This window comes from Protopterus annectens, chromosome 6.part0, assembly GCF_019279795.1.
Source record: "Protopterus annectens isolate FY-2018-M chromosome 6.part0, PAN1.0, whole genome shotgun sequence".
Lineage (NCBI taxonomy): Eukaryota > Metazoa > Chordata > Ceratodontiformes > Protopteridae > Protopterus > Protopterus annectens.
The window spans coordinates 1934142141-1934168884 of record NC_056737.1 but is presented as its reverse complement, the minus strand read 5'-3'; the positions used below and the strand labels follow the sequence as shown (position 1 = coordinate 1934168884).

Sequence of the window (26744 nt, the reverse complement as noted above, 5' to 3'; positions counted from 1 at the left end):
GCACAGACAGCTCAGATTCTATCTGGACAGGACTAAATCTTTTTGAAAAACTGATCAATTGCTTGTCAGCTTTGCAGCAGGGGCAGAGGGCAAGGCCATATCCAAACATTCTCCAAATGGATAGCACACTGCATCCATTTCTGCTACAAATAGCATTGGAAACTGCCCCCAACGGGGGTCAGGACACATTCCACCAGGGCAACCTGCACCTCTGCAACTTTCCTCAGAGGGGTCCCCACCAGGGACATCCTGGAGGCTGCAATATGGACATCTGTTCATAACTTCACCAAGCATTACCACCTGCCTGTCTTCTCCAAATCCAGGGCAGGCTTTGCCACTGCAGTCTTGCAGGGCATCCTAGCCAGACCCTAGTCTTCTTGACTGCCTCCACCCTTTTCTTCAGCTTTGGGAATCAACCCAAATGTGATGACTTGAACAGTGAAACACGAGTAACAGTACAGTTGTGTACACTTAACATCAATGTAGATGTTAGTGTATTCACTGCTGCAGTCCTTGTTTCCCTCCCTCCATCCCCCTTGTTTCTCTCTTTCTCCTTGCAGGGAACTTTTGGTATTTACTTTTCTACTGGTGGTGTTCTTCCACTGTAACCTAGCTCCCTATTTGGGGGCTCCTGACAGGGCAAGAAAAACTGATGTAATGGCGTCGGCAGCCTGACCACTGACTACCTGACGTCAGTCCTGGAGTGACAGGAACTGACGCAGAAATACTAAGCCTCTGGTATTTGGGCCGACTGAGGGCTACCCCTTGCAGGATAGCCCAAATGTGATGACTGTAATAGTGAATATACTCTTGACAGCTACATTTATGGTAAGTGTACACAACTGTACTTTACTTTTGATGCAGTGCTGAGGGTCCCCCATATTCCTTAGCCTGTCTACTTTGAGGCTAGTAGCTCGGAAGATACAATTCTGGCTTCTTTTTTTTTTTTTTTGACACATATTTTAGAGAGAAAATTAAGTACCAGAAAAAACCTAGCCAAATGAAAAGGGTTTTTGCCTTTGGTGCCAAAGGAGGCAGCTACACCCTAATGTAACAATGGGTTCTACAGTTTCTCTCACGCAGTATTGCTCTGTTGAAGTACCCCTTTCGCCCAGTTTAACCTGCTTACCCAAGGATTCTCCCTGACAGCCAAACCATCTGTCTAGCAGTTCCTAAAGGGCATCCCACATCTCAGAGGTGCTGTCACTGTGGGGGAGACTTTGCAGGAGAAGGTCCTTCATCTCTTCTTCTCCCAGGACAACTGACTTTTTTTATGTTGGCCCCATGGAGGGAGAAGCACATTTGAAATGGACACCTGTCTCTAAACCTTTTCAATTGGACTTCACTGTATTGAGCCCTTTTTTATTCATAGTACCACCAAACAGCTCATTTCCAGGTTTCTTTTCAACACCATGCAAATATTTTGAATGCACTTGTTTTCCATTTGCATATCTTAGAATAACGTAATTTTCTGGCACAGACCTCTTAGAATTTGTTAAAGGCAGTGCTTTCTTTTATGCTTTAAGCCATGCTTGATAAATAGGCTTGAGTTTTAATTGTGTGAGCCTTACTATGGTGTCCATTACTGTTACAGCACATTGGCACTTGACTAGCATTCATCAGCATATTTCTGCATTACATTCTTTTGTTGCTGTTTATTTTGTTCACATTTTTGTATTCCACTCATCCTTACTTCTGTTTATCCACAGCTTTTGATAAGGTCAGGTATGTTTGTAAGTAACACATTTCTTTCTTCATAATTGTTTGTACTGCACATTATTGTCTTGATGTGTGAATCATGCTATTTACCAAATTCAGAGGATGCATGTATTCATCCCAGTGGCATAATTTCATGTAGATGTTCTTCGTGTTTCACTGTTGCAGTCATTACATTTAGGTAATCCTGCTGGCAGGTTTCCCTCAGTCGGCCTGAATTCCAGAGTCCTGGGTCCTGCGTCGGCTGCTGTTGCCCCTTCCCTGATGTCAGGTCGTGTTTGTGTCCAGATTTTATGCCTTTAAGAGCAAATGGTAAATAGACAGCATATTCTTTCTGGGCTCACAATAGTTCCCAAATTTACCTCGGGTAATTCCATTTTTTTTTCTTGGCAAGAAAGAGTTAAGTACCTTTAAGACTTTTTCCTTATCTACAAGTGGAAATGCAGCATACTGTCTCAGCAGAATTTTTGGCTAATCCTCTAATTGGGAGGAAGCACTCCATATTTTTGAATGCATGGCTGTTTTCTGGCAAATATCTGTGAATTAGAAAAAAATCGTACTGTTTGCAATTGGTTATTTTTTTTCTGTACATCCTGGCATACAAACTGTTGAAAGCAAATGGATTTCTTCACTAATGCCAAAATTTTATTTTCTAGCACAAACTGGTATTTGGATGATGATTACAGAACACAAAGGCAGTGGAGTATGTGATCTAGTTTACATGAGGTGTATGACAAAGTTTGCTGCATTGCAGGAAGATGTATCAAATTAAATGCAAATTTTGTAACTTGGCATTTAAAGATGCATGCCGAATATTCTACATGCACCCAAATGTCTTGAAGGCTGGTAGAGTGTAAAAGAGAGGAAAATAGCACCCAACAAAAGTACACAAATGAGGAAACCAATAAACACACCAGAAAACAACAGAAGCTACAAGAAGTTTATAAAATCCAAAGGACAACTTTGTATGACATCCCAAAGGGCAACTTTATTAACGCTTTAACTTCTATCACAGTGTTTTCTTCCTATACAGAAGAACTTAATTAGATAACATTGCAATCAAGTCTTTCTTTAAATACCCAAAACCCACTTAACACTGAGTAATTACTAAATTAAACTTTATTTATTCTACTCTAATTCATGCACTTAATTATAATGCATATAAAAATGTGTCCCATCCGAAGAGAGTGTATATAGTAGACATCTATTTCTAAAAACATAGTTTCATTTGTCTTGAATTACACAAATATTAAATTGTTTCTATTCAAATAAAATATATAAATACAAATCTGATGTCAGTTTTCATCTTATCGTTGATTAATGGTACTCTGCTGTTACTACAGCTCACGGAAGCCAAAAAAAACCTCTCGAGCCTAACCCTTACCCACAGCATTCCTTTACTTGTTACGTCAGATCTCGTTTCTGACTTTTCGTGTCAGACATGGTTGCCTTTACTCTCGAGCAAGCTAAGTAAAAGTTTAATTTTTTATTCTTGCTTTCCGACTGTTCAATAGTCTGTCTCCCTTAACTTATCTCATAGAATTTTGAACCTTTTATGAATTTCTGTACTTTTTTCTCCATTCTCCTTTTTCTGAAATGTGTTCTCGACTATCATTTAGTCTTTTCCCGTGAGTAACTTTCCTGACTGTTTTTCCAAAAAAAAAAAAAAAAAAAAAGTTTTATAGTACTTTCTCTTCCTCTGCTGCTTCAGTGCGTGTGTGTGTGTGTGTGTGTGTGTGTGTGTGTGTGTGTGTGTGTGTGTGTGGCCTGCTTGCCTTAGTTTTGCTTTGTTGGAGCAAGACCTGGCTGATCTGGGTTTGAGATGCCAGAGATATGGGCACAAGATGCCTTTTTCTGATGCACACTTGTGTGTACAGTCTAGGCCCCCTCCATCAAGAGACTGCTCTATATGCCATTCTTTCATCACAGAGATTTAGTAGAGGGAGAAAATTAATATTGAAGGGCCTTTATCCCATCTCCTTTTAGTGATGACATATCTGGTTCTGTAAAAGGTAAAAGCAAAACTGATGTCATCTCCTCCTTCCTCTTTCTCCACTAAATCCTTGGAGAAACGAAAAGGAGGGTGTCTGTAACTACTTTGACCTTGGCACCATCTTCAAAAAAGCTAAAGTTTTCAGTTCCTACAGTTATTTCAGAACTAACAAACGTAGTACCAAAGATACCTGTTATTGCTCCTTCTTAGGAACTGATCCTACTGGATAAGACAAATCTTTGTCACGGAGGTTTCTGGCGAGAAGCATCCTCAGCCATTGGCACTGCAATTACTGTTGCAAACTTTTTCCTCATTGCTGAGCATTTCAGCACCGAGCAGGCTATCTGAGGAGTGTTCATGTTGACACTACCTAGAACCTCATACTCTCCCTCTTTTGACCCCTTTCCAGATAGGCTGCATTCACCCTTTCAGGAAAGGCCAAAAATCACCATCCATTCTGTCTCTCTTCTCCAAAAGCCTAACTGAAGATGTGGAGAGAATGGTGAATAAGATACTCTGAGTGAGAGGACTGATAGGTTCTACTGTTGCTTCGGCCCCCATGTTCTTAGGATCCAAAGATGTTCATCGTGTTTCACTGTTGCAGTCATGACTGTAGGGTTCTCCCCTGCCGGCAGGCAGCCCTCGGTCGGCCAGAATCCCAAAGTCTGGGTCCGGCGTCTGCTGTTCAACCATGCTCCCTGACGTCAGAGCGCCAGGAGTACAAAGCTGACAGCCGACGCCATCTTCTCCGGTTCTGCTCCAGCTTTGGCCTCGTAAGGTATCTCCTTAGAGTGGGGAGTGAGCACTGTTCTGAGGTACTTTCTCTGATCCGGGTTCCCTTCCCTCTTCGGGTGGGCCAGCTTTCAAGGACATGAAGAGGGCCTTGACTGCAGCAGTTAGCCACTTGGCACAGTACACTTTGGAGCAGGTACTTGTTTCTTCTGCTCAGATATTCAACCACTACCTCCACTGGGTCAGCGGGTGCCAAAAACGCAGGATTCCCAGACAGGAATTCTCTCTTCTGGTACCTCCCCAGATCATTCCACTGAGGAGGTTTCTCAGAAGAATGTGCAAGAGGAAGCGCTTAGATTCCTGGAACTGATCCCAGAAGACGCCGACTTTGAAGGGGAGGGATCCCAAAGGTCACCCCCTGATGTCTCCTTTGGAGACATCCTGGAAATAGTAAAACAGAGGGGTGAATGGAAGTCCCAAAATCTCTCTCGAGCAGTGTACCTGCAGACTTTTGGCACTCTACCATCTACCTCTTGGGTGACTCTGCCCACTGCCAAGCTTGTTCAGTTGATCTCTTATCAGGTATGTAAGGCCCCTGCTACAATAGAACCTGTCCACAGGAGACCTGACAAAACTGTCAGACCCTGAAGACCAGCTGTTTTTGGGACAAGGGGTTAGCTGTTGATGCCATGGTCATAGCAGCAATAACAAAAAAAGGAACTGGCCGAGAAGAGTTCCTCTATTCATCTACCCGAGAATCTTGGGTGATGGATAGGTTTGGGAAGCTGGTCTATGCTTAATCGACCTTTGCTTTAAGGTCCTTGAATTTCATGGCACACTTCACCAGACTTCAGAGGGATCTGGTCAAGGAGTTTTCCGATACCCTCGCAGGAGCAGTTTCTGTGGACGTCCAAGAAAAAGTGGCTTCTCCGTTGGCTACCCTGGTGTCCCTGTCCAGTTTGTCCATGAGGCTGATTGCTCATGCAGCCGAAGGGACCACTAGAGCAGCGGGTTCAGGTATTGCCATTAGGAGACTCACCTGGATGTACCGATGTGACTTTGCAGAGCCATTTAAGTCTTTATTCATCATTGCATTCATTGACTGATCGTCCCTGTTTGATCCAAAGGTTAGAGAAACTTTAGCCAATTGTGAGAGATGGAAAGACCCATTCTGTTTTGGGCATACGTTTTTCCACTCTCAAGAAATCAGAGACACTGTGGAAAAATGTGATCTGATGTTGTCAGTCTTCATCTATTCTTGACTTTTGGGATATGGTTCCGATTCTTGGAACCTGTTCTGCTATTATAACAGTTTGTGTAAGCCAAAAACACACTAGCTAAGTCTCTACCCAGAATGCCTCTCTCCAGATTACCTCAGATTTCATTTGCCGCTCTTGTTGCAAGATTCTCTCAGCTAAGTAAAAAAAAAATGTTTTCATAGTTAACAAAAAAACAAACATTCTGTCCTATTCTTGTATATCTTGATGATGCATGCATCGTTATGTATCGATAGTCAAGTATTGCTCTACCCTTTTTTTTTTTTTAAACCTGTTCTAGTCTTTGCCATCGCTCTCCGTTGACACTTCATTGTTCTCCCCTACCTTTGTCGGTAGTTTTTCCTAATTTTTTCATATCTTTCTATCTCACTTTACTTTCTGTGAGTGTGCATTTTTTTTTCTACCTACTGATAACCTCTACCATCGTTGGTAGTACTTTCCCTCTCCCTAACTTTTTGGTAGTTTTGACCTACCATTGCTGGTAGCCGTTCCCTTCCTCTGTGTGTGTGCTTCTTTTTTATTGTCAGTTGGTTGTTTTTCCATTTTAACATGGTGGATAAATCTAAAGGGACCACAGGATTTAAACGGTCAGGATTGTGGTAGGAAGATGCCCAACTTAGATGGGCATTCTTTTGTATACTGTTTAGGCCCATCGCATTTACGGGATTGTTCAATTTGTCGAGTGTTCAGAAACTGGGCTCTTGTAGACTGCAAAAATTAGTTGATTCCAAAAGGCCTGATTACGTTTTCCTTTGAGGAGGCTCTGTCCAAGTCTGATGTATTCGCACCTTCATCTTCTAAATTAGAATATGGACAGAAGAGTCATTCATTACCTGTGTCCCCTTTGTTTCCGACAGCCAGGAAACAAATCTTTGGCTCCCCCACACCTCTTGTGGAACTGAAGTCTAAAATTAAGAAACTTACAGAACTGACTTCCTCAGTACTGTCTGCTGTAACTACCTCGGCACCACAGGTCTTGGCGCCGGGCACCTCTGTACCGGCAACTTTAGCTTCCCTGTCTGTACTGGCACCATCTTTAACTCTACCTGAAATTTTGGAACCAATACAACCCCTGGTGCTGAAACCAAATATCAGCAATGTGCCCAGGACAAGATATTGCCCTTCAATTGTCCCCCCTTTGTGGGACAGCTTTCAAGATCATTCCTAGATGGGCAGGAATCCCCCTCAGGCTTATCTGTTTATTACTCCAGGAGTCTGAAGTTGATATTGTGAGGTTGATGGATCAGTTCCTAGTGGCTAGGGGATTTTGTGTTTTCCCAGGCCCCACTCCCTTCTGAAGATGGGGCTTTCGCTCCCAGGACTTCACCAAACTTTCCTCCTCCGAGGGCTTAGAGCTTACCACTATGATTCCTGTGGTTCCAGCTGCTCTGGTGCTGACGGCCTTTACCCCTTCAGTTCCCGAATCTGTCTCAAGTTTCTTGGTTCATCGGAATCAACAGACTCCTGGGACCATAGTGCCCTTGATGGGTCTGAGGGTCTCTGATCGGCTCCAGTTTTATTTGGGGTCGTCCTTGACTCTTGGAGCTTCAGCTGATGTGGGCTCTTCCTTGGCTTCTGCTTCAAGGGGTTGGTTTTTGGGAGTGGGGTGGGACCACAGTTCTGAGGTTGTCCTCCTTGGGTCTGGGTTCCCATCCCTTTTCAGGGAGAACTGCCTTCCAGGTTATGAACAGGGGATTGGCCTCTGCAGGTTCTCAGCTGGCCCCTCCCATATTTGAGTATTGACCTTGGACTCCTCTCACCCGAGCTGTCACCAACCTCCACGCCCTGGCAGCAAGCACCAAAGCTGCAGGGTACCCCTGTGCAGGGCCCCTCTTTGTCCAAGTCCTCTTCCGAGATCCCCACTGAGGAGGCACCCCGGTAAAAGCTGTGTAAGAGGAAAGACTTATATTCTCCTGAGGAATGTCACAGAAGGCATGGACTTTGATGATGGGGAGGGTTCCCCTCATTCACCCCAGAAAAATGTCTCCTTTGGAGACATTCTAGAAATTCTTAAAAAGAGGGGTGACCGTAAGCCCAAAGACCCTACTTCTGAGGAGTCATTGTACCTGTAAGCTTTTGGTGCTTGCCCATCTACTTCTTGGGTGACCACTTTCTGCTGATGATCTTATTAAATTGATCCCGCAGTGGGCTTGGAAGGCCCCTGACTCCATAGAGCCAATTCCCAGGAGACTGCACAAAATTCTTTCATTTCCAGAGGACCACCAGCACTGGGCTAAAGCATTAGCAGTGGATGCCATGGTGGTTGTGGTGGCCACCAAAAAGGGACTGGTGGAAGAGAGTTCCACTGTTCATCCCCCTAATTGAGAGTCCAGGGCGATGGACAGATTTGGAAAGTGAGTGTATGCATCATCGACCTTCGCCTTGAGGTCCTTGAATTTTATGGCTCACTTTACTAAGCTCCAGAGGGGTCTGATCAAGGAGTTGTCAGATAACCCTTGCAGGAGCTGTGTCTGAGGAGATCCAAGATAAAGTGGTCTCCCAGCTGGCTACCTTGGAGTCTGTTTCCAAGTCGTCAATGAGGCTCATCAGGCAGCAGGTTCTGGTGTTTCCATAAATTTACATGCCTAGATGTTCTTGTGAGTTTGTGGAGCCATTTAAGTTGTTTTTCATCAGTACTCCTTTTGATGGATCTTTCTTGTTTGGCTCCAAAGTCAAAGAAACATTAGCCAAGTTCAAGAAAGATGGAAAGACCCTATCTACAGTGGGCATACATTTTTCTGCTCCGCAATGATGTTCTTCGTGTTTCACTGTTGCAATCATTACATTTGGGTTGTCTGCTTGCAGTAGCCCTCAGTCGGCCTGATTAACAGTCTTGGGTCCTACGTCGGTTGCTGTCTCTTCTGTGATGTCAGGTCGTCGGGGGTATAAAACATGCAGCCGACATCATAACATTAGTCTTTTTTCCCGTGCAGTGCCTGAAGCAGAAGCAGTTTGCAAGTGCCGGTCGGCCGACTCCTGATATTTTCGTTTCAAGTTTCAGAACCGAAGTCTTCAACTAAAAGCGAAGTACCCTGTTGGGGAAACTTTTTCTTGCTCTAAACCGATGTCAGTAAAAGTAAATGCATTTCTTGTGGAAAGCAAATACCTCATAAAGATTTTCATTCGTACTTTATTCCTTGACTAGGCCCTGACCACGACATACCTCACTGTCAGTTTTGTGCCTTATTTCTACCACAAACTATCCATCGGTATATTTGTGCTAAATATTTTGGTGCTCTGTTCAATTATCCTGATATGTCTTCGGTAAGCCATTCGACTACCGACATTCCGAAAAAACACAAAGATAAAGACAGAGACAGGCTGCCCAGTTCGTCGGTACTCAGTGAGGCACTTTTGCAGCCGCTGATGCCTGCTACTTCAGATTCACAGGCCTCTACTGAGACCCATTCGAAATCCGGTATGCCGCGAGATGCTTCAACTGTGGAACCTGCGGATGTCTCTACCTTGGAAGTGTCCGGAGCCGCTGTGCAGGCACCGGCTTCTGAGGGTGTATTCAGGCCTACTGACTTGCATATTAAATCGACACCATCTTCTTCTTCAAGGCCTAAAACTCTAACCATGCCTAGAAAACTGACGCCTAGATCGCATGGTCAGGCCTCTATGCCTAAAAAATTAATAAGAATGACTGAAGATCTTATTGCTTTAATCAGGGGAAGCCAGCCTTTCCCCTCTGAGACCTAGAACTGAGTTTGCTTATGATTCTTCTAACCAGGATTCTGAAATTTGTTTCCTGTGATGACCAGGATTTACCCTTATCTACCTATGAGGATTCTGATGCTGAGGGCGCTCTTCCCTCTGCACCCCCCCCCCCCCCCCCCCAGAGGATTTCTCTTTTGGTGAACCTTGCATACTCTCTCAGGGAGCATTTTCATTGGGAAAGTCAGGATTTCTCTGATTCTAAAAATAGACTTAGGGATTTCTTACTCCTGCCCCAGTACAGGCCTTTAACTATACCTCCTGTACTGGACATTGTTGATAACTTTTTGGAATCTAGCATGGCCCCTGACTCTTTACCTCCTGCTTCCAGAAAACCTGATAGATATTACAGGGTTTCTGACTCTCACAAGTTCCTTTTCAAAAATCCTACTGCGGATCCTGAAACAGTTTCATAGAGACCTAAGGGCATTAAAGCTACTACTGCCAAAAATCCTACCCCATCTGATAGAGACTCCAGGGCGCTGGATAGATGGGTAAGAAGGTATGCACTTCTGCAACTTTGGCCATTAGTGCCTTGAATTGCCAGTTTCATATGTTAAAGTAGCAGCTGCATATTATTGGATTGCTTAAACAGAAAATTGTTTCCTGATTGTGCTGAAAATAAGGATTTACAGGATTTAATGCAATCTGCTGAACAAGTTGGTAAACATACATTGCAATGTGGTTTTGATTTACTAGAGGCATCTTGTAGGGCTGCGGTAACTGGGTCTGTACTTAGAAGGCATGCTTGGCTTAAGGAGCCATCCTTGCCAGATCATGTTGAAGCAAAATTACTGGATGTTCCCTTAAAGCAGGGCCGCCTGTTTGGCAACAAGGCAGAAGAAGTTCTTAAAAAGATGGAGAAAAAAGCTAAATCTATGCAAACTGTTAAAGATTTTTACAAATATAACCTCCAAGATTTAGTAGGTGCTGGCCTTCTAAGAATTGGTCCATTCCTGCCTCTTCCAGACCTTCTCAGTCCAAACCCAGATCCAGCAGAGCACCCAGGCTTCACTCCCAGGGGACGCACAGGACTAAGCAGTGGGGGGCCTCCACTTCAAATTTGGGAGTAATAAAACTCCCCCCCATGGTAAACTGTGCCAAGAGCTCACCCTGCTATTCAGGCATGACCAAAGGGCAACTTCAGGTGCACTCTCCAGTCCAGCTGGTGAATCAGGGTATCCTGAGGCAATGTTACAACTGCCTCATGTACACAGACAACCCTCTCCTCCTACCACAAAACACTAACATATGCGAGAGATGTAATTATACAGCCAAACTGGAAGCTAAGCTGTCTCCACCCAAGACTGGAACAGACAGTTAAGAGGAGAAGGTTAACACTTGCACCACAACTCCAGCCGCACACAGGCCTCCTAAAACAGCACTGGCAAAAAATGCACATAAATGCACAAAATCATACTCGGAGGCTCTAAATAAAAACCTGCAAAAGCATCCGAGACCTCCAAAGCAGACACCCAAACAATCTGCACTTCCCCTCACAAACCAGACCACGCACAAAACACAAAGTCAGTGTGCCGTACAATCAGTCCTTAAGGCGAAATAACATACCTAACACACTAGTAATAGGTGACTCTATAGTCAGGCACACTGACGTCCCACTCACTAGGCTGGACAAGCAGAAGGTTACTGTTAGCTTCCTGTCGGGAGCCAGAATCCGCCACATAACACAAGCACTCGGGTCACTCCAGAACAAGTAAAAATATGACTGTCATTGTTCATGTTGGTGTGAATGACCTGAGACGTACCTCCCTGGACTACATGAAAAGAGACATGGAAGAGCTCTCTGATCATGTAGCCCAGGCTGGTATGACCTTGACCCTGAGTAGCATCCTGCCCTCACCAAGAATGATACCTCAGTATAAAGAAAAAAATGATCAATTTCAACAATTGGCAAAGCTTCTGGATTCATTCAAAGGGGATCCATCGTCTGTCAGCCTGGGACGACATGCTCGACAAGCCGTGTTGCATCGCAAGAGATGGCTTGCACCCATCACCCCTAGGCTTTCGAATACTGGCCAAGGCTCTTGCTGCCCCCATAGGGCCTTTTTTAGGCAAGGTTCAAAAGTCAAACCCACCTTCTGTAAACAGCACAATTAACAAAAAAACTGAGGGTTATGCTACTCAACGCCAGGAGTTTAAATCTCAAAATGCACGCGCTCGAAGCACTCCTCAGTATGGAGAACGACATCTGTGCAGTAACTGAAACCTGGTTCAAGGCTCCAGAGAGCACCCCAGCACTATCGGGCTACAACTCATACGTTTCGGCCACAGAACACAGACCGAAACAGGAGGGGGTGTATCCATATTCCTCAAGAATACCTACATCTCCAGGTTAGTGGCGCTGCATGATACCTCTGAGATCATCCATGTGCAACTAACATCGGGCAAATCTGCAATGCAAATTGTGGCCTGCTACAGATCACCCTCCATGACCCAGGACCACCACTCCACCTTTCTGGAGACCCTGGAAAACATGAAGGTCCTACCAAACACCCTGATATTGGGCGATTTCAATTACCCTACCATTCACTGGGAAAACTACTAGAGTACAAATTCCCAGGCCCAGCATTTCCTGGAATTCATCAACTCAAACGCCCCCGATCAGCTGGTAAACTCCCCTACCAGAGGTGAAAACATATTGGACCTGGTCATCACCAGCATCGGCGACGGGTGTTCCACACCGGAGGTCAATCCGTCACTGGTTAGATCAGACAATAAACTAATCACTCTGGATGTCCACACCCCACCACCACCCCCAACTAAGAAAACCACAGTAAAAAACTTTTCTAAAGCAAACTCCACCTTAAGACAGAGGTGGTAAGTTTCACAGCCCCCACGCTAAAGGATAATGCTGCCCAAGATGCAGAAACCTTTACAAATGCACTCTATGAGCACCTACAAGGATGCATAGATCGTGCCATCCCTAGCAAAACCAAGACTCACTCCTCTAAGAGAAGGAAACCAGTTTGGTGGACCCCTGCAATAAACCGGCTATACAATAGGAGGAGGAAACTAGTTCAGAAAAAAAGCAAATCCTAAGAAGGAAAGCCATCCCTGATCAGTATCCGTAAGAAACTGAGGTCCCTCATGAAATCATCCAGGGCTAACTTCGAAAGAAAAATAGCCAAGGATTCAAAAGGTAACCACAAAGCCTTCTTTAGCTATGTTAAGAATCTAAGTGGCAATTCGCAGATATGCACTGAACTAGTGCAAAATGTACTGAACCTACTGATATTGCCAACATCCTGGCAGATAGATTCAGTGCAAACTTCACTCCCCCTCACCTCCAAAAGGGCCCACAACAATACCGGAAAAGTGTAGTGTCCCAAAAATCACAATCACACAGATGAAAAACAGCCCTTTCAAAAGCCAAAAACACAGAGTGAATGGGAACAGATGGTGTCCCAGGCTGCGTCTTGCATGAACTACAGAACGAACTAACCCCCCACCTAAACGCTTTCCCACACCATAAAATGGCGCACAGCACCGGTTATTCCTCTCCACAAAGGAGGGGCCACAACTGACCCTGGTAACTATTGCCCCATAAGCCTGGCTAGCATGGTCTGCAAGGCTATGGAGTGCATCATCATGGAACGCATTAACAAAGACAATGGGAACTTCCAAACACTTGACCCGACCCAGTTCGGCTTTAAGGACAGATCGTGCCTACTAAACCTGGTTGACTTCTTCGAGACAGTCACCAAGGCCATAGACTTCGCCAAGGGTTTCAACACCATTTCCCACTCTGGTATTACAGAAAAACTCACCAGCCTGAACATAAACCCCTACGTCACGAGATGGGTTGCCAACTGGCTTACAGACCAAACTCGCACGGTAAGAATAGCGGGCACCAGGTCCGACTCTAAACCAGTCACAAGTGGTGTCCCGCAAAGCTCGGTCCTGGGACCCTTACTGTTCGGCATATACTTTTCAGAATTACAGGCAAACACAGGAGGACCATGGCTAACCAAGTTCGCCGATGACTGCAAACTGGGAGCCATAATTGACTCTCCGGCTGACACAGACATCCTCCAAAGGGCTTTACTGAGACGGACACCTGGTGTCAAAGTCATAGCCTCAAGCTAAATGCCAAAAAATGCATAGTCATCCCGTTTGGGGAAAAGCAAAACGCCCACGAATTACCACATAGGTGGCAGCCCCCTTAATACAGAAGAGATAAGAGGTCTGGGGACCCAGGTAGATAATAATCTCTCCTTTGACAATCATATTGCCAAAGTAGTTAAGAAATCCTTCTATGTGGCCCATCTAATTACTAAAGGGTTTGCATCTAGAAATAGAGGATGTTATGTAGTCCTATCTCGCCTACATTCTTACCCGTGGCTTTGGAGCCAAATATCGGCTCTGACTCTGCCGATTTTTACTAGCTCAAAGTCTCTCATTGGCTGGGCTAAGAGGGTATCCCATGGTGCACTGCTCCATATCCTCGGATCTCGTTTGCCGCTTGTGTAGCTCTGACGTGGTCTCGCTTGGCTGTGGCTAAGTACCCTCTTTTTTGCTACTTCTCTTTGAGAAAGTTGTTAGTTCAGACCCAAAAGCTATTTTAATAGCTATTCTTGTTGCTGATCGCTAAATTTGTGTGTTTCAGTGCTTGAGAGTGTTAGTTGTTTTGGTATCACTAACTGTTCCAGCGGGCTAGGCCCGTTCTAGTTGGAGGACCTAGTCCTCCCCTCTGTTGTTGGATAAACCTTGGTCGTTGTGTTTTCCTGTGTAATACCCAGAAAAATCGTTTCAGTTAGAGGTTCTTTGTGTGTGGCTAGTACTGTTTTCCTGGTGTATCTATCTTGTGTGTGAACCGTTTCAGTTAGAGGTCCTCAGTGTGCTAATATGGTGTTTGTTTCTGGTGTTCTAAATTGTGTGGTGTTTCCCGCTCTTTTTTGTAAGTTGCATCTAGGTGCTTCACTAACGTTTATTGTAAAATGTCCAAAGATCAGAAAGAACATATAAGCCTTCTGGCTTTAAGAAATGTTCCAAATGTAGATATAAAATGTCCATCACGGATGGGCACTCTGTGTCTACTGCCTCGGAGCCATCCATTTACAGGAGTCATGTAGCTTTTGCCATGCGTTCAGTCCTAGGGTGCTCCAGGAGAGAAAAAACAAATTTAATATTAAAGGGACTCTTGAAACCGTCATTTGAGGAAGCTGTAGATTCCGCTTCTAGTACCCAGTCTAAGTCTAAAGCTTCCAAGTCTAAGAAAAGGTCCCCGGCTCCATCTGCCACTTTGGAGCCTCCGGAGAAGATTCCTATTTTGGACTCTACCTCCTCGGCTCCACTGTCCTCGGGGCCGCAGGCGGTATCAGTGTTAACCGAATCGGCCTCGGCTCCACTTATTCTTGAGCCCATTTGGAGCTGGTCGCCCAGTGTCAGCATGGTTCACCAGACGAGAGATCCCAATCTCCATCGCTCTCCTCCAGATCCTCCAGGCTTTTTGATTTGGATGTTGATAGGGTAGTGCAGAGGCTCTTGCAGTCGCCGGTGTTGGCCAAATTGTTCTCGGCTCTGACCCCACTCTGCTCCGGAGCCAGTTTCTATGACCGTTTCGATGATTCCTCCTCCACGCACTTCCTTGTCGGAGCCGGTATGCTCTGCTCCGAGTGATGTTCCTGCTCCGGCTTCGATACCCCATTGGGTCTATCGGTGCCGACATCGGCTCCGACCATGTCTGTTCCGTCCACAGGGTTCGGGACTCTGGTCTCTTCGGTCAGGGGGATACTTCGGGACAACTGTCAATTTTGAGCTTCCCACTTGCTGCATCTGCTCTGGGGACCCCGGTTGTGGCCTCGGAGGCCGGTCAGTCCTCAGACCCAGGAGGACCTGCCTTCGAGGCCATGCGGAGTGCGCTGGCAAGATAGTCAGCTACATCACCCGGGTCAGTCATTCCGTCCCCCACCACCCCAGCGAGAGCCTCTGACACTCACCTATCCTTGGACAGTAGAGTGCCAGGCCCTAAGGATACCCCCACGAGTGGTCCCCAACTTTTTGAGGGTCTCCCAGAGTCCGTGCCTGAGGAGCCTCCTAGAAAGAAATTGTGCAAGAGGAAGCACATAGCCTCCCAGGATGAGTCTCTCACCTCTGATACTGACTTCGAGGAATCGGAAGGGTCCCCCAAGTCTTCCTCTGATGATGTTTCCTTCTCCGATATCCTGGAGATACTGAAACAGAGGAGGCTGGCCTTCCAAAACTCCTTCCGAGGAGGAGTCAGTATTCCTTAAGGCTTTTGGCGCTCAACCTTCCGCCTCCTGGGTGTCTCCACCCTTCGAACATCTTGACCTCATTTGTCGAAGAGTGTGGGAAAACCCTGATTCTGTGGAGCCCGTGCCCAGGCGTCCCAACAAATTCCTGTCCGCACCCCTGGGAAAAGAGTTTCTATCAAAAGGACTCCCGGTAGATGCCATGGTGGTGGCGGCAGAAGGAAGTTGGAGTCTTCCTCATCGGTCCATCCTCCTAACAAGGAGTCTAGGACCATGGACCGGTACGGGAAGCATACCCTATCTACAGCAGCCTTCACTTTATGGTCGCTGAAAATATTATCTCACTTCACTCTGCTCCAGAGAGATCTCAAAGAACTGGGAGATACTCTTGCGAGTAACATACCTGAGGCAGTGGCTCAGACGGTTAACGTACAGGTTTCTACCCTCAACTCCATCGCTAACTCGTCCATGCGGCTCATCTCCTATGTGGCCGAGGGAGCGAGTAGGGCGGCAAGCTCAGGGGTCGCCCTTAGAAGGCAAGCTGGCTGCGCCTGTGTCACTTCATGGAGGCCTTCAAGTCTTCCTTCACTGACGCCCCATTTGATGGTTCCTCCTTGTTTGGGACCAAAGGGAAAGCCGTAGGGGTCCGTTTTTCCCTTCCTTCTAGGCCTTATCCCAAGGCCCAGCAAGGGGGGGGGGTGTGGTTCAAGAAATCAGTTTTTTTTTTTTTCCTGCCGCACAAGGTGAACCCCCTTCCAGAGGCAGGGGAGGGGGGTTACTCAGGGAGACGTTGCCCCAGAGGCAGAGGGGGCCCCCGCAATTCGGGAGATCGCAACTCCTTCCGTGGCTCTCCATTCTCTCACTCCTGAGGGTGTGCCCGACTGTGCTTATCCGGAGCCAGTCGGGGGTCGAATTTCCTTATACCCGGAAGCCTGGGAGAGCATCACCCAGGACCGATGGGTACTAAGGATAGTTTCCGGAGGTTACCTCACCCCATTCTCTTCAGTACCCCCGCCTATAAGAAAAATCCCTGACGTTCCACCCAGTCAAAGGGATCAAGCAGCCTCAGAGGTGTCTCAACTGCTAGAAAAAGGAGCCATCCAACCAGTCCCCTCAGACCAAAGCGGATTAGGGACTTAATCAAGATTCTTTTTGGTGCCGAAAAGAACAGGGGACCTGAGACCCATACTAGATCTCAGTCAACTCAACAGTTACGTACACAAGTCCAAGTTACGTATGGTCACTCTACAATCTATTCTCCCATTGTTGGTAGAGGAAGTTTGGATGTGCTCCATCGATCGCAAGGATGCTCATTACCATGTCAAAATGGACAGAGCATCCAGGAGTCACCTATGCTTCCGGCTGGGAGCCAGTCACTTCCAGTTTCGAGCCCTGCCCTTTGGTCTCACCACAGCCCCCAGGGTGTTCACCGAATGTATAGCAGTGGTGACTGTTCACTTGAGACGTCACAGATTCCAGGTGTTTCCGTTCCTGGACGACTGGCTCCTTACCGCCCCCATCAGGCATCAGCTAGTTCAGACCAGGGATGCTACCATCAGTCTGTCACCAATTGGGCATAATGATAAACTGGGGAAAATCTGCCTTATCGCCCTCACAACGTGTTACCTTTATAGGAGCAGAGTTGGACCATTCAAATGCGAGCATTCCTACCACAAGAAAGGATCATGGTATTGCAACGACAAATTCATATACTGATGCCCCTGAGACAAGTGAAGGCAAGACTTGGTTCTACAATTCCTAGGGACCATGGCGGCGACTATCATGTTAGTTCCTCTTGCGTGATTACACATGAGACTTCTTCAATGGCTCCTCTTGGTCCAATGGTCTCTCCAAAGACTCCCACTATCTCATCCCATCTTAATCACAGGCAGGTGCAAGCAGGACCTCCGTTGGTGGCTGTGCACCAACAATTTGAATGGGGAAAGCCCTTCGTTCCTCCCGTCCCTGTTGCCACGGTGACCACGGACGCCTCCCAGATTGGGGGGGGGGGGCATTATCTCGGCAGGACAGTCCAAGGCACGTGGCAAGAACACGAGATATTTGCATATAAATGTCCTAGAGATGAGAGCAGTGCTTGCGTTGCATGCACTTCAGGAAGTTCTTCCTCTCGGGACTATTGCAATACACTCAGACAACATGTCAGTAGTGTGGTATCTCAAGCAAGGGGGAACACGGTCTTACCCCCTATGCAGAGAGGCTATGCGAGTGTGGAATTGGGCTATAGCTTCCTAACGGTTTCTGGTGGCAACGCACATTCCGGGGAAGTCCAACGTAATAGCGGTCAGGCTAAGCAGAGCAATACTTGTGCCTTATGAGTGGTCCCTGAATCGCCTGGTTACAGAGCGAATCTTCAGCAGATGGGGTCTGCCTTGCTGCGACCTTTTTGCCAGCCCTCTCAATGCGAAATGCAGCAACTACTTCATGCTGATCCCCCACAGGGAGAATCACCCAGGGACGCTCTGGTTCACGATTGGCCCTCCGCTTTATGCTTTCCCTCAGTTTCCCCTTCTCTCAAGGGTGATTCAGAAAGTGCAATCCTTGGGAAGCAGAATGATTCCGATTGCCCCACATTAGCCTAGTCAAGTATGGTTCCCCTTTCTCCAACCATACATTGTGGACACTCCTTGGATTCTGGACCTTTTACCAGATTTACTGACACACGTCGGGACAGTTCCACCCCTCTCTGAGGACACTCCGGTTGACAGCCTGGCTACTCCACTTCCATCGCTAGTCAGACGTCATAATTTTTTTACCAGAAGTGGTCCATATATTATCGTCCTCTCATAAGCCGTCCACTAGAAAGATTTACTCTAGCAAATGGAAAAGGTTCTCCATTTGGGCTCATACTAGAGGTATTGATCCGTACATAGCTCCAATAGATTCAGTTTTGGAGTTCTTATCAATGCTTTTCTATCAGGGGTCTGCATCAGCCACCATCCAAGTTCATCTATCGGCGATATCCAATTTCCACGTAGTGAATGAACCTAGTCTTATGGCACACAGACTATGCAAAGCATTCCTTAAAGGTACCCTGTTGCTTCGTCCCCCAGTGTCCAAACCCATCATGCCCTGGGATCTCAATTTTTTTCTTCAAGCTCTTACTCTGCCACCATTTGAACCTACAGCTACCTGTGAATTAAAATTCTTCACATGGAAAACAGCATTCTTAATAGCAGTCACTTCAGCACGGCGGGTCTCGGAAATTCAAGCCCTCTCCATCAAACCTCCATATTTAATCTTTCACAAAGATAGGGTCTCTCTTAGACCAAAACCCATCATCCCTTCCTAAAGTGGCTTCCGTGTCTAACATGAATCAGTCCATTGAGCTGCCGGTGTTCTTTTCCCATTTCTCTAACGAGGCAGAATTTAGATTTTACCAATTGGATGTACATAGACAGTTACACTTCTATCTACACCGGACAAAAGATATCCGGAAGTCTGACCAACTCTGTCTCCTTTTCGGAAAACCGATTGGGTTCTCCGATATCCAAGGTTACGCTGTCTAGATGGATAGCCAGTTGCATCTCTTTCATCTGTCAGGCAGGAGATAAAAATTTGCCATTTCCAGTCAAGGCGCACACTACGCGGGCTGTTTCCACATCCACAGCCTATCAAGCTAGATTGTCAATGGATGATATATGTGCTGCAGCTACTTGGGCTTCCCCTCACACTTTTTTGTTTCTCATTACAAATTGGACGTGGTCTCCAGGGGCAGATCTTCCATTGGTTCCACAGTTCTCGGGAGTATTTTCCTATGAGCCACCCAGGATGTAGGTGCTAGGGACGCTGTCCCACAGGTAAGAATGTAGGCGAGAGAGGACTACATAACATCAAGAAGTTATGTACTCACCATAACGTTCGATGTATGTAGTCCATCTCGCCTCACATTCTTACTTACCCTCCTACCTTCCCCCTGCCTGGAGGATTTGGAGTATAGGTTGTCATCTGCTGAGTCCCTCTCATTAGTGATTGTTTATATGGATGTGAGGTGTGTATGGAATACACAAGTTTCGCAGCAAACTAGATCTGGGGATATGGAGCAGTGCACCATGGGATACCCTCTTAGCCCAGCCAATGAGAGACTTTGAGCTAGTAAAAATCGGCCGAGTCGAAGCCAGTATTCGGCTCCGAACCCACGGGTAAGAATGTGAGGCGAGATGGACTACATACATCGAACGTTATGATGAGTACATAACTTCTTGTTATAGTGCCCCTCTACTCATCACTCATTAGACCCATCATAGAGTACAGTGCCCCATTTGGGATGTACCTCACAAGACACTTCCAACAGCTGGAAAGACCACAAAAGTACCTCACCAAGAGGATTACTGGTCTCAAACATATGTCCTATGCAGCCCGACTGAAAAAACTCTGGCTGTACTCAGTGGCATATCGCTTACTCAGTGGTGATCTCTGCTGGACTTACAAAGCCATGTCCAACTCAGAATTGATGGACATGCTCCACCTAAAGAAATCCAAGTCACTGCGAGTGACTCGCTCTAGTGAGCTAAACTTCGCCACAACAATAAATAGAACATGCTGGAGGGATAGATTCCTGTCAGAGACTCCCCATGCTTTGGAACAAAATTCCAAATTACATCAGGCAGAGCCCCTTACTAACACTGAAGAGAAACCTTGATGAGTGGATGGGTAACAGAAAATACACCCCTGGGATCACCTCATTGGCTCTGCTTGACAGAGGATCAGTTGATTAATCAATGGGGCGGCGAAAGCCGACACACACTGGCTAGGTTTATAAATGCCCTCGGGCAGATAGCCTAGTACCTACCTATGAACCTATGATTGACTTTTTTAAAACTTCCAAGCACTTTTCAACTGACTGCCCCTTTGGGGTGAAAGATTGAACTTCATGCAAACAATTGGGGACTCATTACCCAGGACAAATGGGTTTCAAATAGTGTCCCAAGGGTACAGATTTCACTTCCACACGTTACCAACTCCAAGTGGTTGGCCGGATCTACCTCCAAATCAGTGGGCAGAGGCCCAAAAGCAAGTACTCTCTCTCTTAAGCATAGGGGCTATTCAGTTGGTACCAGAAGAGGAAAAGGGACAAGGTTTCTACTCTAGATTTTTCCTGGTACCCAGAAAAGACCATTCATAATGTTCTATCCTGGACCTGCCTACTCTAAAAACCTTTTTGGTGATTCCAAATTTCAAGATGCTGACTCTTCACCAGTTGCTTCCTATGCTAAGCAAAGATGCCTGGTTGGCAACACTAAATTTAAAGGAAGCATACCTGCACATCCCAATCAGGTAATCTTGCAGCAGATAAATATGCTTCAAAGCAGACTATACACGCACTATAAGTTCTCTGCACTGCTCTTTGGCTTATCTACTGCGACCAGGGTATTCGCAAAGTGCCTAGCTCCAGACATTGCATTTTGCAGGCAAATAAATATTCAAATATACAAATTCCTGGACGATTGTCTAATTCAGGCAGAAATCCAGGACATACTTTTGAATCGTCTGGCTTTTGTACAAAGGGTGCTAACTTGTCTGGGGTACACCATAAATGAAATGAAATCACACCTGGTGCCCTGTCAACAAATTCTGTTCCTGGGAGCAAGCTTGAATACAACTTCCCAGATGGCTTTCCTCACGCCAGAGAAACAAATTCACTTGACAACCTACCTCAAACAAGTGGCCACCAAAACCCTGCTATCTGCAAGGCAAATACTACAAGCCTTGGGGTTCATGGCCTCATGCATTCTTCTAATTCCATATGCAAGACTGCATATGAGGAAACTATAATGGTATCTAAAAAGCCTATGGTGTCAACTTTCTCAGGATCTAGAAGCAATGATTCCGATCATTCCTTGTCTATGCCTAGAGTTCCTTTGGTGGGCAGAGGCCTGCCACCAAAACAGGGGACTGCCATTCACACTACCCCCTGCCACCCTAAAAGACGCATCACACTGTGCATGGGGGGGGCTCACCTGGCAGGGAAGTGCCTTCAAGGCAAATGGAACCCTATTCAAATGTACCTTCACATCAATCATAAAGAAATATTAGCTGTACAGAATGCTGTGACAGCCTTCAAGGGCCATCTTCATCCAGGACAACTACTGATAGACAACACCACAGTCATGTGGTACATAAACAAGTGGGGGGTACCCATTCCTACCTCCTTTGCAGACTAGCCATGGCATTGTGGAACACGGCCTTGATTGATCAAATACATCTACAAGCTCAATTCCTGCCAGGAAAGCAAAATACTCTGGCAGACGAACTAAGCAGAAATCTTATGGACCCACACAAATGGAAACTGGATCCGCAAATCTTCAGCATGTTGACACGCAAATGGGGGAGCCCAGACACAGATCTTTTTGCTTCACCCCAAAACTGAGTTGGACAAATTTTGCACAAGAATTCATCACAAAAAGGCTTGGAAAGTGGATGCTCTATCCTCCAGCTGGAAAAACCTATCAGTCTATGCCTTTCCCCCTCTGCCTCTGCTCTCAAAGGTCTTACTAAAAGTCAGACAGGAAAAAACAAAAATGATTCTGATTGCTCTAGACTGGCCTCGCCAACACTGGTACCCGCTCCTACACGATATGTCGCACCTTCCTCAGTGGTACCTGCCTCAGACACCTTACCTACTGTCTCAGCAGAACTATCAAATTCTGCACACTCTGCTCCAAACTCCGAAGCTTGCAGCATGGCTAATCAACTTATTTCAACAGTTACATCTCTCAGCAAACCTGTGATGGTTGTCATTTTGGAGGCTAGAAGGCCAAGTACTAGAAAATCTTATGCTGCCCTTCATTTCTGCTATAAGCACCATGGTAAACCTGTCCCCATGGGGGATCTGATCTCATTCCACCAGGGCTGCATCTACTTCTGCAGCCTTTCTCAGAGGGGTTCCTACCAGAGACCTTCTAGGAGCTGCTACCTGGTGCTCAGTTCATACGTTCATCAAACATTACCATTTACCTCTCTTCTCTAAATCCAGAGCAGGCTTTGCCACTGCTGTCCTGCAGGACCTTTTAGCTGCTCCAAATTCTGTATAAATCTATCCTCCGAACCATAGCTTTGGGAATCTACCCAAATGTAATGACTGCAACAGTGAAACACAAAGAACATAGTACAGTTGTGTACACTTGCCATAAATGTAGATTGTTCGAGTGTATTCACTGTTGCAATCCTGGTTACCCACCCTCCAGCCCCCCTTTTTTTCTCTTACTATACCTGTACTTTCTTTTAATATGCTTAAAAGCCTTGTTGGTGTATTTGCTTTTGATTGGAGATATATTTTGTTCTAAATTTTATATTTATATATATATTTATATTTATTTATATATATATATATATATATATATATATATATATATATATATATTTATACATATATATATATATTTATACATATATATATATATTTATACATATATATACATATATATATATATCCCCATTTGGGGGGCACCTGACATCTGGGGCAAGAAAAACTGATAAATGGTGTCTGCTGCTTGTTTTATACCCCTGGCAACCTGACATCATGGAATAAGGGACAGCAACCGACGCAGGACCCAAGACTTTGTTAATCAGGCCAACTGAGGGCAGCCTGCCAGCAGATTACCCCAAATGTAATTGCTGCAACAGTGAATACACTCTTAACAACTACATTTATGGTAAGTGTACACGACTGTACTATGTTCACCCAGTCAGAGGAATCGAGCAGCTCTGAAAATTCAAAAGCTGCTAGAAAATAGTCATCCAAGAAGTCTCGCCAGACCAGACAGTATCCGGATTTTACTCTAGGTTCTTTTTGGTGCCAAAAAAGACCGGGTACACCGGGTACTTGAGACCTATTTTAGATCTCAGCCTTCTAAACCAAGTTTGTTCAGCAGGCAAAGTTCTGGATTGTCACGGTTCAGTTTATCCTCCCCTTTTTAGAGGAAGGCTATTGGATATGCTCTGTAGGTATTCAGGGAGCGTATTACCACATAAAAATGGACAAGAGCTCCTGAAGGTTCCTCCGCTTTCAGCTAGGAGCCAGTCATTTTCAATTTAGAGTGTTGCCCTTTGGCCTCACCACAGCCCCCAGGGTGTTTACCAAGTGTTTGGCAGCAGTGACAGCTCACTTGAGACTTCATATATTCTAGGTGTTTCCTTATCTAGATGACTGGTTCATCACCATTCCCACCAGGTATCTACTGCTTCAGGCAGTAGATTTTGTTCTACTCCTTTTTGCTAGTCTGGGAATTACAGTAAATCTTTCAAAATCCCAACCAAGAATGACTCAATATTTAGAGTTCATAGCAGCCCACCTAAATATACACAGGCTGCAAAAGATAAGATCCCAAGTGCAAGCCATTCTCTCCGACAAGTTTCCTGCACTTTTAGTTCTTCAAGCTCTAGGGTCCGAGGCAGCAGTCATCATTTAGTTCCACTAACAAGATTTCACATGAAACAACTGCAGTGACGTTTGGCATCCCAGTGGTCCATTCTGACCTATCCAGTGACGCATCCCATTTTAATCACCATTCCTTGCAAGAAAGGCTTATCCTGGTGGATGGAATGCAAGGAAATCTTATTAGGCCGTTCCTTCATTCCACCTCAGCCAAGACCATAGTGACCATGGATGCCTTCTATATGCGTTGGTGGGACATTATCTGGGCAGGACAGTCCAAGGCACTTGGTCCCCAGTGGAGGCCAATCTGCATATCAGTGTTCTGGGACTGAGTGCAGTGTGTTTAGTGTTGCAAGCCTTCCAAGCTCTCCTCCCTCTAAGAATGATTGCAGTTCAATCAGGCAACATGTAATTAGTCTGGTACATCAATGAACAGGGCAGAATCAAGTCTTACTCTGTGTCCAGAAGCTCTGAGTGTGGCAATGGGCAATATCCTCCAACTGCTTTCTGATTGCAATGCTCATCCCAGGGAGCTCAAATGTGATTGCGGACAAAGTGAGCAGACACATTCTCCTGTCTCATGAGTGGTGTCTCAAGCCCAGAGTGGTGAAGGAGATTTTCCGCCACTGGGGCCAGCCTTGCTGCGACCTTTTTGTCTCACCCCTAAACAAGTGGAGCAGGTACTTTGCTGTAATCCCCCCCCCCCCTCAAGGGGAGTCTCTGAGAGAGGCCTTCCTTCACGATTTGACCTTGGAACTACACTCTGCCCCCCCCCCCCCCTTGCCACTGATTCCCCTCTTCTTAAAAAACGCCATCAGGTTGAAGAGCAAAGTGCTCCTCATTGCCCCCTATTGTTATAGTCAAGTCTGGTTCCCCTTTCTATGTCCTCATCTAATTCGCTGCCCATGAACTCTGGACTCAGTTCCGGATCTTGTCTCACCTGCAAGGACTGGTGACTCCAGTCTTCAGAACCTTAAGCTTACGGCTTGGATGTTTGTGTTTCACTGTTGCAGTCATTACAATTGGGTTATCCTGCTGGCAGGCTACCCGCAGTCAGCCTGGATTCCAAAGTCTAGGTCCGGTGTCGGTTGCTGTCGCCTCCTCCCTGACGTCAGTGTGCCAGGGGTATAAAAGATGCAGCCGACGCCATTTTCTTCAGTCTTTCTTGCCGCACGGTGCCCGAAGCAAAAGCAGTTCGCAAGTGCCGGTCAGCCGACTCCTGAGATTTTCAAATTAGAATTTCAGATCCGAAGTCTTCATTAAAGCTAAGTACCCCGTTGGGGAAACTTTTTTCTTGCTCCAGACCGATGTCAGAAAAAGTTAATAATTGTATTTCTTGTGGGAAGCAAATACCTCATAAGGATTTTCATTCTTACTGTATTCCTTGCCTAGGCCCTGACAATGACGTTTCTGGTTGTCGGTTTTGTGCTAGATTTTACCAACGCACTATTAAGCGTCAGTACAATTTTGCATTTCATTACTTTGGCAGAAGATTCAATTATATAACGCCATCGGAACAGCCGACTACCGGAGTTTATAAAAGGCGCAAAGAAAAAAAGGACAGGCATCCGAGGTCCAAAACCGACGAGGCTTCCACTAGGCCTGTCGCTGGTTCGCTGGTTCTCAGTGAGGTGCTTTCGAAGCCCCTGACACCCGCTACCTGAGCCACAGGCCGCTTCCGACTCCCACGTGGAGCTGACTAGGCCGCTGGAAACTCAAGGTATTGGACACTCGGAAACTATTCCCTCAGATGGGTCCAGAGCCGCTGAGCAGGCATCTGCTTCTGAGGGTGTTTTCAGGCCTACACCGTTATATATAAAACCGACTACAGCTCCGAAGGCAAAGACTAAAGCAACACTAAAGACAAAGAAACAAGTACAGCATTCTCCTGGATAGGCCACAATGCCTTAAAATAGATGCTTAAAATGGCCGAAGACTTAATTACTTTGATCAGGGGTTCCCATCCCCCTCCTGATAAGAGGCCTAGGCAAGAGATAGAATATGAATCTTCAGATCAGGTTTCCATTTCCTCTGATTCCTCTTCTGAACAGGGATATTCTCTTCCTCCCTATAAGGATTCTGATTATGAAAAATCTATCCCTTCAGCCTCTCCTCCTGAGGATTATTCTTTTCGAGAAACACTGCATACTATGAGGGAGCATTTCCACTGGGAGAGCCAAGATTACTCAGAATCCAGGAAAAGGCTCAGAGACTTCCTTTTATTACCTCAGCACAGGCCCCTTGCTATACCACCTGTTTTAGACATTGTAGATTATGTATTTTCAGAGTCCGGTCTGCCTCCAGACTCTTTACCACCAGCTCCTGTTAAGCCAGACAGATACTACAGGGTTCCTGATTCACATAAATTTCTTTATAAAAACCCTGCTGTTGACTCAGAAACTACCTCTCAGGGTCCCAAAGGGGTCAAGGCTTCCACTGCAAAAAACCTTATCCCCTCTGATAGGGATTCCAAGGCCCTGGACAGGTGGGGGAAAAAGATTTATACTTCTGCTACCTTGGCTGTAAGAGCTTTAAATTGCCAATTTCATATGTTTAAATATCAGCAATATCTTATGTCACTGCTTAAACAGAAAATGTTGACAAATAATTCAGAATGTGCAGAAAACAAATAAATGCAGGATTTATTGCATGCAGCTGAACAAGTGGGAAAGCATGCTTTG

The 26744-nt window shown here is 45.9% G+C and overlaps 1 protein-coding gene across 1 annotated transcript in view; it reads left to right on the top strand.

The window, feature by feature from the left end:
• The window catches only part of NUP35 (nucleoporin 35), an 813253-nt gene that overhangs the window by 665192 nt on the left and 121317 nt on the right, over positions 1 to 26744 (top strand). The window contains exon 9 of the mRNA XM_044075241.1: positions 14619 to 14649. Within this exon, the coding sequence (XP_043931176.1) occupies positions 14619 to 14649 (31 nt within the window). The remainder of the gene's footprint in view (positions 1 to 14618; positions 14650 to 26744) is intronic.